The following is a 12,680-nucleotide window of genomic DNA, read 5'->3' as shown; positions in this document are numbered from 1 at the left end:
CTGGCTTCACTAGCTGTTCTGCAAGTGACATTTATGCCTGTTGTTTTCCAGACAGGGCTTGCGCACGACACCGGAATCAGCTCTCAGCCAGTGATTGCATCTATAATCCACAAATGAACATCAGAGTTAAAGCCCTGTTCTTCAGAAGTGTACAGAAGCACAACTCAGTGAACAATGAATGAAACTGAGTTTCTTTTTATGTCTACTGAGCTGACACTTCAATAAGACTACGGGGTTTAGGATTTGTTTCTCAAAAATAACATCAAAGAAGTGAATTATGTTCAAAGCCACAGCGACTCAGTGTACAAAAGGCTATCAACTGTACTTTCTACACTGATAAAATGATTCTCCAAAAAAAAAAAAAAACATGATTATGCAAAAATGCATGATTAAATATTTCTCAACTGCTCTTACAACCCGGCGTTAACGGTTTCCTTTCATCTTTTATCAGAAAAAGAGATGAAGAAAGTGTTGTTGGTGACTAATTTCACCGCCCAAGTCTCCACCACCAGCTGTCATCTTCTCTGGATACCCTCCCACCTGTCTGATTATAGACATATTGTTCATTCCACCAAAACGAGTGCTGGTGCATTTCTCACTGGAATAGTAGTCTAGGCAACAGAAGGTATTCAAAGCAGTTTGCCACTTGAGCATCTTCTAATTCATTCAGCATTTTCTATGCAAATAGCCACTTGCCTAATGCAGCTGCACATCAACCCCTGTGTTGGTCTTATAGCTCAGATGAAGTGATTCAAGTCAATATTAACATGTACAATTGCAAGCATATCATTCACGTATTAATCGTACAAACTGCTTATTCAGTAAATAATTGTATTACTTCATGTTATAATTAAAATAATGTGGTTAAATGTGGGCTCACATACAAGCTCAAAGAGTCCTATACAGATTTGCACGTTCAAGAAGCAATTAAAGGTAAAACAAATCACATGGAATCACTCCATGAGTAATGTATTGCTATGTGCCACCATTTTCATAACTGTGCAAAAGACCCTTTGCTTTTTTTTTGGTTGACAGTTAAAATGGCCACTAAATGCAAGATATTCATTTTTCATGTGATATTTCTGAGGAGATTAGATATAAGACTATCCACTTGTGTAATGAAAGGGGAAAAACAAGTGAAAAAACTGGATTTCCCAAAACTGGAGTTAAAAACAATTTTAAAATATAGAGAAAAAGGCACTGTGAACAGCTGTGCAAGACCTGGTAGATCACCAAAGCTGTCCCCGTCAGAAAAACAGCCCTTAAAGCTTTCATCTTTGAGAGAGAGGAGAAAATCAAGCTACTTCACATCTGAAAACATCCACAGGTGTTTCTGTCCATCCTTCTACTGTCAGAAGATGACTCAACACTGAGCCTGAAAGGATGTGTAGCTGTTAAAGAAGCTCTTACTGAGAAAAGATAAAAAATAAGAACATTTGTAAATCAAACAAAGAAGCTGCTGGTGTTCTGTGACCACCCCAGAGTCCAGACCTCAACATCACAGAAAGTGGTTGGGATTACTTGGAACGTGAGAAGCAGAAAATGCAACCAACATCTAAGACTGAACTTAAAACTGAAAAACATCCCTTCAGATTTCTTGGGAAAAACTGAAAACAAGTCTCCTGAAAAGAATGGACACTGTAATAAAGACAAATGAGTTTCAGAGTTTCAGAGGCTTCTGTGTAATCTTGTGAAAAATGTATGTTTTCTGCTGATTTCTTGGCTTAGAAAAATGAATAACTAGTACTAAAAGTACTAAAACTTCATGTCTGGAAATTAAATAAAAGACAGGTGGTCTCTAAAGCTGCAAATCCCCCACCAAGACTCCATCTTGGCAAAAATCTTTTCTAAAGTTTTCACTGCCAACAAAAGTTAAATGTCTATTATAGGGATACCCAAAGTTGGCTTGTAAGGATGTTTGATTTGGCCTGCCATAACCCCACCCCCTCACCCGGTGAGAACAAACATAAATGTTCATACTAATTACATTCTTATTTGACTTTCCTAAAGTTTTCATAATGACATACAGAGCCATATTCTAAAATATAGTTTTAAAAATAAACTTCACTGTATATTTTGTTTTTTTAGCCCCTAGTCCACCAAAACCATTATGCCTTGCAAAAATGTTTTTTACATCAAGACCCATTGATTTGTAAAGACATGGTATGTAGCATATCGACAACAGAGCAAAGCCTTGTAAAAGTAACTTTACAGAAGATGAAAGAAATTTTGAGACAGAGTAAAAAGCAGTTAGTTCTTTCAAAATATGAAAATAAAAAAGGCAAAAAAGTGTATGGGAAACTGCATTATGTGTTGATTTTTGGTCATCTTCATATAGACAAAAATGTGCTACATGCTGATAGAATCCTCCTCCTCCTCAGCCACAGCAACCACAATACCATCGACATTAGCATTACTATTCACATCAATGATGACAACAATATAATCAACAGCCATGACAACACCACCAACAACAATGTAATCAACAGCCATGATGACAACAACATAAATAACAGCCACGACAACAACAACAACAACAATGTTATCAACAGCCATGGTGACAACAACAACATAACCAACAGCCATGACAACAACAACAACAGCAACAAAAACATAATCAACAGCCATGATGACAACAACAACAGCAACAAAAACATAATCAACAGCCATGATGACAACAACATAATCAACAGCCATGACAACAATATAATCAATAGCCATGATAACAACAATAACCAACAGCCATGACAACACCATCAACAACAATGTAATCAACAGCCATGATGACAACAACATAAATAACAGCCACGACAACAACAACATAATCAACAACCATGACAATAACAATAACAATCAACAGCCATGATGACAACAACAATAATATAATCACCAGACATGATGACAACAACATAAGCAACAGCCATGACAACAACAATAACCAACAGCCATGACAACACCATCAGCAACAATGTAATCAACAGCCATGATGACAACAACATAAATAACAGCCATGACAACAACAATAACAATGTTATCTACAGCCATGGTGACAACAACTACATAATCAACAGCCATGATGACAACAACAGCAACAAAAACATAATCAACAGCCATGATGACAACAACAGCAACAAAAACATAATCAACAGCCATGATGACAACAACATAATCAACAGCCATGACAATATAATCAAAAGCCATGACAACAACAATAACCAACAGCCATGACAACAACAACATAACCAACAGCCATGACAACAACAATATAATCAACAGCCATGACAACAACAACAACAACAACATAATCAACAGCCATGATGACAACAATAACATAACCAACAGCCATGACAACAAAAACAATGTAATCAACTGCCATGATGACAACGACAACAACAATATAATCAACAGCCATGACAACGACAACATAATCAACAACCCTGACAACAACAATAACAATCAACAGCCATGACAACAATATAATCAACAGCCATGACAACAACAATAACCAACAGCCACGACAACAACAATAACAATGTTATCTACAGCCATGGTGACAACAACTACATAATCAACAGCCATGATGACAACAACAGCAACAAAAACATAATCAACAGCCATGATGACAACATAATCAACAGCCATGACAATATAATCAAAAGCCATGACAACAACAATAACCAACATCCATGACAACAACAATGTAATCAACAGCCATGAAGATGAAAACAACATAATCAACAGCCATGACAACAACAACATAACCAACAGCCATGACAACAACAATATAATCAACAGCCATGACAACAACAACAACAACATAATCAACAGCCATGATGACAACAATAACATAACCAACAGCCATGACAACATAATCAACAGCCATGACAACAAAAACAATGTAATCAACAGCCATGATGATGACGACAACAACAATATAATCAACAGCCATGACAACAACAACATAATCAACAACCATGACAACAAAAATAACAATCAACAGCCATGATGACAACAACAACAACAATATAATCAACAGTCATGACAACAACAACATAACCAACAGCCATGACAAAAACAATATAATCAACAGCCATGACAATAACAACAACATTATCAACAGCCATGATGACAATAACATAACCAACAGCCATGACAACAAAAACAATGTAATCAACAGCCATGATGATGACAACAACATAATCGACAGCCATGACAACAAAAACAATGTAATCAACAGCCATGATGACAACAACAACAACAACAACATAATCAACAGCCATGACAACAACAACATAATCAACAACCATGACAACAACAATAACAATCAACAGCCATGGCAACAATATAATTAACAGCCATGACAACAACAACAAAATTAACAGCCATGACAACAACAACAAAAACAATATGAAAACTTGTGGTGCAACCCTGCATGAAAAAACACCATTAGAATCCATTGAGGTTACAACCTCCTGCTTTTGCTTTCTAAAAGGGATTGGCTTAACGGTGTCCAACAGAGATTTCCTGTAGAAGGACTTTATATCCTACTAGAAAAACATTTAGAATCAGCCACTGGCGACGTGTTAAACCATTAGGGTCCTTTACATTGTGAATTCAACCCATCAAAATAGCAAAAACATATTACAAAACCACCAGAAACACTTCTGTGCTTCTATGTTTTTTTCAGCAGGGAATCTTCCTGACAGCCGTTCAGACAGCAGGCATTTCTCTGTAATTGTCATAGTGCACGGCTCCTTTCAGCTGGAAGCGCGTGAGACGCAGAACAGACTCTATTCTTAAACTGAGCTGACTTCAGGCGCAGTTAGCACACGGTTTATTCCTCTCTTTTCTGGATTCCTACTTTACCGCTTCAGGTTAGCAGAAGGCTGGGGTGTCGTTGCTCTGACTCGGGGGATGATTTACATCATCAGAGAGCCGCAGAGTGAGGAACTGTGTGATGTGCGGGAGTAACGCTCGGCGCTGGGAAGCTCTCAGAAAGCGCAACGGCACACAAAACGCCTTTCCAGAACAATTATGGCGCAGCTGCGCACTTCAGCGGCGTAAGTGACGGAAAATAAACTCAGCGGTTCAAATTCAGGTAAGTTAGGCAGCATTTAGGGTCGCTTTTTTGCGCGCGGACCATTTCAAAAGAGCTTTACAGCAGCACTGATTCGAGATGCTAAACTCGCGCCCTGAACTTCATCTGCTGTGTGTTTGAAGCGATGATGAATGAAATTACCTGGAAAAGTGAGGCTGGGCTCCTTTCAGCCGTTTCCTTCAGCTTTTGTTTTCACGGCGATCTTTCTCTCTTACTCTCTTACTCTCATGCGTAAAAGCGCGTAACGCTTTTTTTTGGCAGCCTCCTCGTGTGCGCGTCCAGATGCTGGCAGTGACTCTCCAGGCGAGGCGTCAGTGACTTAAATGCCTTCAATACATAAGGATGTGTTTTATTTTCATATTCTGGTTGAAAGCAGCGGTTCTGCAGTGACTGATCCAGGCCAGAGTTACGCAACCTTAGCGAAGTTTTCAGCAGCTGATCAAGCCGTTTTATTCTGTGGCCGGAACTAAAATGGCAACAAATGGTTTCTATTGGCCTCATACACTGATTCACCTTAACCTGCTGAAAACTTTTCCTTAAAGGTCTCCTATCATGGAAAACTGGATTTCCATCTAGAGCCAAGAGTAGCCTGTAAAGTTCCAAAACATCACACTGACTGTTCTAGTCTGTATTAGACTGTTCTAATCTGTATTAGACTGTTCTAGTCTGTATCTAGACTGTTCTAGTCTCTATATAGAGGAACTAAGCAACTCAGCTGTCCATCTTGAATGAACTGCTTTTGTGTTTGTGATCTCACAAAAAAATTCATTCCCACACTCAGCCTGCAGCACTTTAGCCCCGCCTATTCGCACTGAAGTTATAGGGAGTGTTGCAGCCTGGGGTGTTTTTGAATGAGTCACAATGCAGGTTAGCCCATCAGAACCGAGCTCATTTAAATATAGTCTAATTTTTAAACTCAGGTTCATTGTAAAGGATAAAAAAAGAAGTTGGAAAGTATTTAAATCAAATAACGCTTATTGTCACATCACATTTACAGGTATTATTATTATTACTTTTTAAAAGAAGGTAATATGAATGTAGGTAATAATGTTAACTTCTATGCAGAGTATGTTTCCTTTGGTTGACAAATGTGCTTATTTATGTTCTTTTTAGGTCACACAAACATACACACACACACACACACACACACACACACACACTAAATATATATACATGTACACATTAGAATACACCAGTGTTGCACCATTCCAACATAGTAATGGTAATATACAATTTCATTTTTAGATATTTACAACTCATAACTTATGTACACTTTCCATCTATGCAATATGTGAGTCTGAGGCAGATAAATGAGATGCAGGGTTAGAATTTATGACGTTTTTGGTACGTAAACGGGCCCTTTAATGGCGAACTTACAAAGAAATGACCACAGGTTCCAGCTGCAACTATCTAACTACAGATAATGTGCGCACCGCCGCTGTAATTGCATTAGAGAGTCATCAGAATGGGTGGATGTCGCCCCCCGCCTGCCTCCCCTCCCTGTCTCTGTTTGTCATGTTGCGAGCCGCAGTGCCCGCGCTGATTATCCTCGATCCACTCCTCCTCTCCTCTCCACTTCCACAGCTGTCCGACCATCATGTCTCAGCTCTACTACCGCCGGAAGGACCCTTCGTGTTACCGGGACCGCATCCCTTTGCGCGTGGTGCGCGCCGAGGCCGAGCTGTCCACGCAGGAGAAGTCGTACCTGAGCGCCGTGGAGCGCGGGGACTACGGCAGCGTGAAGCGCGCACTGGAGGAGGCCGAGATCTACTTCAAGATCAACATCAACTGCGTGGACCCGCTGGGGCGCACGGCGCTGCTCATCGCCATCGAGAACGAGAACCTGGAGCTGATCGAGCTGCTGCTCAGCTACAACGTGCACGTGGGCGACGCGCTGCTGCACGCCATCCGCAAGGAGGTGGTGGGGGCCGTGGAGCTGCTGCTCAACCACAAGAAGCCCAGCGGGGAGAAGCAGGTGAGAGTTTGCAAACTCCTTTGAAAACAACAGGATTTGGGCAGGAATAGCTGCCAAAATGAGACCTGATCTTCGGATGTGTCAGTGGTTCTCAGGCCTGGTTCTTCAACAACTTGAAGAACCTTGTCTTACATGTTCTGCTCTAATAAGCCTAATTGAGATATGCATGTTCTTCGAAAGTCCTTCCAGAGTTGAACAGCAGGTGTTAGGGCCAGTACAATCTTACTAATAACAACAATAATAAAAGGTTCCTAAATAGTTATGGGAAAAACTTTAAACGAGACCTGAACTTTACATGTGTCAGTGGTTCTCAGTTCTGGCTCTTGAAGAACTTTGTCCTGCATGTTCTGCTCTGATAAACCTGATCCTGCTATTCATGTCATTCAGTCCTTTCCCTGCACGAATAAACCTGATCAAGCCAGGTAGTCTTGATAAATAAGGTTCCTAAATAGTTATAGGAACAAACTTGATCATTCACATATGTGGACCATTCTACCAAAATGGTCATGTAAAAAAGAATTATGAATGGTTTGTGGTCATAAAACCACAAAGGCGTCTTAAGGGAAAATATAAAATAGAAAGGTAGGCTATAGGCCCTTTAATCTGTACAGAAACTTTATGTGGAGGAGAAATTTCCTCATTTACCTTTATAATTGATATAACTTTTTTTAACCCATTACCAAGGCATGGGCCTGCCGACAGGCCCAAAGTTTTCTTACACACTTCTAAGTGTTACCTATCTAAGAAAAGATCCATTAGTTTACACTGAAGCCCCAGAGTTATTGAATAATAAGCTTAGTGTGTCATAAGTTCGGCATGTTAAGGGGTTAAGGAATGACAGTACCATATACAGTAATATACAGTAACTTTTCAAGAACATTTTTATTTGTATTTTTTTTTCATTTACCATTTTTTAAATGAGAAATGTAGCCAGCATTACATTAAAACATTTGGCAGTGTGTGACTCTTGAGTCTAATCATGATACAGATGTAAGCTAATGTTAGGAGTCTAGCCCATGAACCCTTATTGGTACAGGGTGATGTGCATGCCTTTGTGGTGAATCAAAGCACAGTGTGTTATTCACGTGTCATAAACTTTTAAAAAAAATCCATTCATGGTGGAGAGGTACATGTGAGGCATGTGAGTTTTTTTGTACTTAACAACATTTTACCATTATCAACATTGCATAAGAAATTTCAGTAAAGGCATGAAGCTTCACTGGTGGTTTTAGATAGTAAATAAAGTGGCTGTATCTGAGTCTGTATGACTCTCTACAATGAATCACTCTGAACGAGCTTGTTTACATCTCAGTGACTGAATTATGCAGGAATTTTGAAAAATTGGTGGCATTCCCCTTCCATGTTGTCTTGATATTTTGATTTCTCTCAACACTGTCCTGAAATCTGGCCTAAGATATCTGATAAATTCACAAACTCTTTGTGAAATATACACCTGAACTTGATCTACGTCATCATGACGCAAACAGTCTTATTTAACAGAAACACACACAACACTTTGTAAACAAGCAGCTTGGAGCTTTCTGAGGACACGTGTGAGAGAAAAGAAAAGGTTCAAATCCTCCAGGATTTCTCAATATGCTAGAAAAGCTGAAACCAAAAGTGAGGACAGCCCAAGAGGGATGCCCTCTCTTTAAGCCAGAGTCAACATTTTTACTAGAACTTTACTGAACCAATCATCAGGTTAGAGCTTTGTAAACACACTTAAGGAGACAATTTGTGAAATATTTTGGAAGCAGGATGTTTGACTATCTCCTAAACATGAGCTGAGGGTAACCTGGATAATTTAAGGCCAAGTTGATGATTGTCCAGTAATAAGTCCATTAACTCTCGCATTGAACAAGCTTGACTTTAGATTAAATTATCTAGTTAACTGGGAAACCCTGCTCTGTGAAATTCTCCTCTGGTCTAACCCTAATTCACATTTAACAAACATCACATGCAATACATAACAGAGCCATATCTTTACTGAAAGAATGGCTTAAACAGTCAAGCTCACTTGTCTATTTCAGGTTTAAATCTATTGACCATTGCATCTCAAGAGTGCTCAGCTATTTCTATATTCTGTATTTCTATGCCCTGTAATAAACTGTACACATAAGCTATGCTCATTCAGTTATGCTCATTATATTTATTGTTAATAGCCTTTGTGATATCATAATATTCTTTCTGCTAAGTAACAAAAGCTCATTAGTATGCAGATGCAGAAGCCTTATTCATTTTTAATAGCACTCTGTTTTCTGATCTTTTTTTTTTTTTTTTACCACATAATCACAGCTCCACTCGCATTGAGAGTCTTCCCTGCTGTGATCATATTCGAGAAAATGCTCTGAGATTTGATTTAGCTATCACGAGTCCCACTGGACCTTGACTTCCCCTCCTCCAACCATCTCTTATCAGCTACATATCTGAACTAGCAAGTGGGCCAATTCCTCACTGAATCACTGTTGGCTTCTTGGCCTTGGATTTCATGATAAAAATGACAAAGTTCTCTCAAATTCAGCTTTTAATCCTCTAAAGTTGAGAGTTTCTTTCATTTTGTTATTCAAAAAAATATTATTGAAGGGTTCTTTAACAAAAGCAGCTGTTATATAGAACAATGAAAACTTTTAGGCGCATAAATGGTTCTTTGCATGGTCAGTGATGGAAAACCAGTTGTAAATAGAACCACAAACACTCAAAGAATCATTTGAACGCATAAATGATGGAAATCCAGTTGTGCATGGTTCTTTAAAAACTCTTTTAAAAATGGCTCCACTATTGATAAAAGTCAAAGAACCAATTTGCTAAGCATATACAAACTTTAAAAAGATGGTTTTTCAGGTTATTTGGTAAAGGCAATGGTTTTATTTATAACCATGAATTCTATATGGAACCATTTCATGATTAAATGGTTCTTTGCATGGTGAAATGGCTCTTCAGATTGGACGTGAATATGTTGTATATGGTTCTATATCGAACCTTTTTGAAAATGGTTCTAGATAGCACCAAAAATGTTTCACCTACTATTAAAGGCTTGACACTGTAACAATATCAGAACCCCCTTTTGGTGCTATATTTCTCTCAAGTCACTTTCTCCTGTCTGTTAACATGTCAATCAAATATGTTGACCGTAAGAATCACATGTCCCATTAAGAATCATGTCCTGCTTCTTTTAAGCAAAAGACACAGCGCACTTCACGTTTAAAAAAGCGCTGAATGAACGCTGCCTTAAGCGAATTAATCAGTAATTACCTGGACTACAATGCAAACAGACTGACTTATTACTCAGATATAGAAGTGTTTATTAAGAGTTTGAAAGGGGTTAAAGAAAAAATATTGGCATCTTACAGATGTTTGACTGATATTTTAAACTAATGTTTGTATGTGAGAGGATAGAAAAGAGCAGAGTGTTTAAACGATGCTGGGCTACTGTGTTAGAATGTCTGTATTTGTTGTCTGCCTGTCTAACTCTACACTCTGAAAAAGATGGTTCAGGAAAGAATCATTAACACTCAAAGAACCCCTTGCTTGATTAAAGGGTTCTTCAAATAGATGAAGAATGTGGTGTGGCCTTTTTGGGTCACACTTTATTTGGAGTGGTCTGTGTATGATGATTATAAAACATATGAAACAGAGTATCAGTAACACAATAACAACATTATCAGTGAAGAAGCAACAGTGCAGCATCTGAATATATTGTAGTAAATATCTTGTAGATGTTCTGTTGATACATTAAGTAGCATTGTTAATATGTTACTTCCATTATGCAAAACCCAAGTCTGTTAAGTGTTTCATTTAAAAAGGAGCACTTAAAATAAAGTGTCACTGCTTTAAAAAAAGTTTATATATAGCACCACAAAGTGGTGTTCTATTTTTATGATTTTAAGCTTGTAACAACAGAAGAACCCCATCTCAAAAAGGTTCTATATAGTACCATCTACAGCACATTCTCCATCAATCTGAAGAACCCTTTAGTGATGCAAAGTGTTCATGGTTCTATATAGAACCATTTCCTCTACTGAAAACCCATGAAGATCATCTTTTTTAAGAGTTTACAGAAATAAGTGTTATATTTCTCCATAATGTTGATTTCTACACCTTATAAACCTGTATGCATCAGTATCAGCAGATACATATGAGAAATATCAAATATCTGCGTCGGCCCTCAATTCCCCTATAGCTGCATCCCTATTTAACCATCCTCATCTGGATTAATTCACGCTCCCCTCATTGCCTTTCACAGTTACTCAGCTGCATTCATTTGGCTTTCACTGGAATGGCTATGAGCAGAGCCGATCTGATGATCGACCACAGCAGTGCGCAGCACGGTCAACCCCAGTTTTCTCTCTCTTTCTCTCCCCAACCCATCCTTATTCACGCTGCTTGTTTGATATGCAAATCACCAAATTAACATGTCTATAGATCACAAGCGGACCAGGCGGAACATGGGAGCAGGTTACAGGCTTTGATTTCTCTGCAGTGGGGTAGATACTGATGGGCATACGGATACTTTCTGGGCCATCAATCACATGTCTGATGGGATTCCTCACTTTGTAGTGGTGGTATGGTTCAGTGGTCTTTAAATAAAGTGTCATATCTCAACAACCAAAGGGAGGTAACAACATGTCTCAGATAATGCACTTTGGAGACCTCAGTGACCTCAGAGATGGTTGCGTATAATCCCAGAGATCCACTTACAACATTTTTGTAGGTTTATATACCCAAAAGACCCATTAATTCATTTTACATGACTACTTTTCAACCTTTCTTTGTGTCTTTAAAACTGATACATGTAAATCACCTCTGTTCTGATTGGCTGTATTGTGCCTCATTCAAAAAGTAGACTGAAACACTGCTTATAACTTCTCAGTAAATAGGTGGATAGATATAAACACGTTGGCTTTTGTGACATCACAGAAACAACAAATACAAAACAGGCTGGAGTTTAATTCCCATATCGCTGCTGTCCGAAGAAAACGTTGTATCTGTATTTTTTTTTTGACAAGATTTGAAAATGCCTGTTGTTCTTTACATTGTGTGTCAATTTCATGAAGAATGGACCAAAATAAATGGCCCAAAATGACTGAAAAGTCTGGTTCCATTGACTTACATTGAAAGTAAAGTAGTTTTTTCTTTCGCCTGTAAACTTACCATTTTGGAGATACAAGTTTTTCTACCGACAACAGCGATAAATGGACTGACTGGATGGAAAAATCATGTTATTCAAGATACTGGCCCTTCTAAACATAAATGTATAATATGTATTTTATTTTCTGAGCTTCTAAAACCGGCACTTACATTCACAGCTAAGACTTTCCCATAACAGTGCAGTTTTTCTGGTTCTCTTCATTGTTTTCAGTGGGCTGACATATTGACCTGCTAGTTTGGGCCTGCCATTCTAACTAGACTCATCATTATCTCGTGCTCGCGCCTGCTGGGTCACGCTGCTCTGTCTGTATGTTCCACTAGTTCAGCCCAAAAGAATGGACAGTGCAAGAGATGTGCTAATCACCTCGTCATCTAATCACCACCACTCTCTCACTCTCTCACTCACACTGCAGCTCTCAGAGGGGCTCTGCATTACACACACTCTGCACATCTCTCTCC

The 12,680-nt window shown here is 38.7% G+C and overlaps 1 protein-coding gene and 1 long non-coding RNA gene across 2 annotated transcripts in view; one reads left to right on the top strand and one right to left on the bottom strand.

Moving 5' to 3' along the window:
* LOC108433785 overlaps nucleotides 1-5,627 on the bottom strand; it is a 39,539-nt gene extending 33,912 nt beyond the window's left edge. Inside the window, exon 1 of the long non-coding RNA XR_005131709.1 lies at nucleotides 5,240-5,627. This is a non-coding gene — a long non-coding RNA (uncharacterized LOC108433785). The remainder of the gene's footprint in view (nucleotides 1-5,239) is intronic.
* Nucleotides 4,776-12,680, top strand: part of trpc4b (transient receptor potential cation channel, subfamily C, member 4b) — a 38,292-nt gene continuing 30,387 nt past the window's right edge. Inside the window, exons 1-2 of the mRNA XM_017708566.2 lie at nucleotides 4,776-5,098; nucleotides 6,683-7,073. Of these exons, the coding sequence (XP_017564055.1) occupies nucleotides 6,696-7,073 (378 nt within the window). The 5' untranslated portion in view covers nucleotides 4,776-5,098; nucleotides 6,683-6,695. The remainder of the gene's footprint in view (nucleotides 5,099-6,682; nucleotides 7,074-12,680) is intronic.

This window comes from Pygocentrus nattereri, chromosome 17 (genome assembly GCF_015220715.1).
Source record: "Pygocentrus nattereri isolate fPygNat1 chromosome 17, fPygNat1.pri, whole genome shotgun sequence".
Taxonomy (NCBI): domain Eukaryota; kingdom Metazoa; phylum Chordata; class Actinopteri; order Characiformes; family Serrasalmidae; genus Pygocentrus; species Pygocentrus nattereri.
This window is presented reverse-complemented; position numbering and strand designations above follow the sequence as displayed.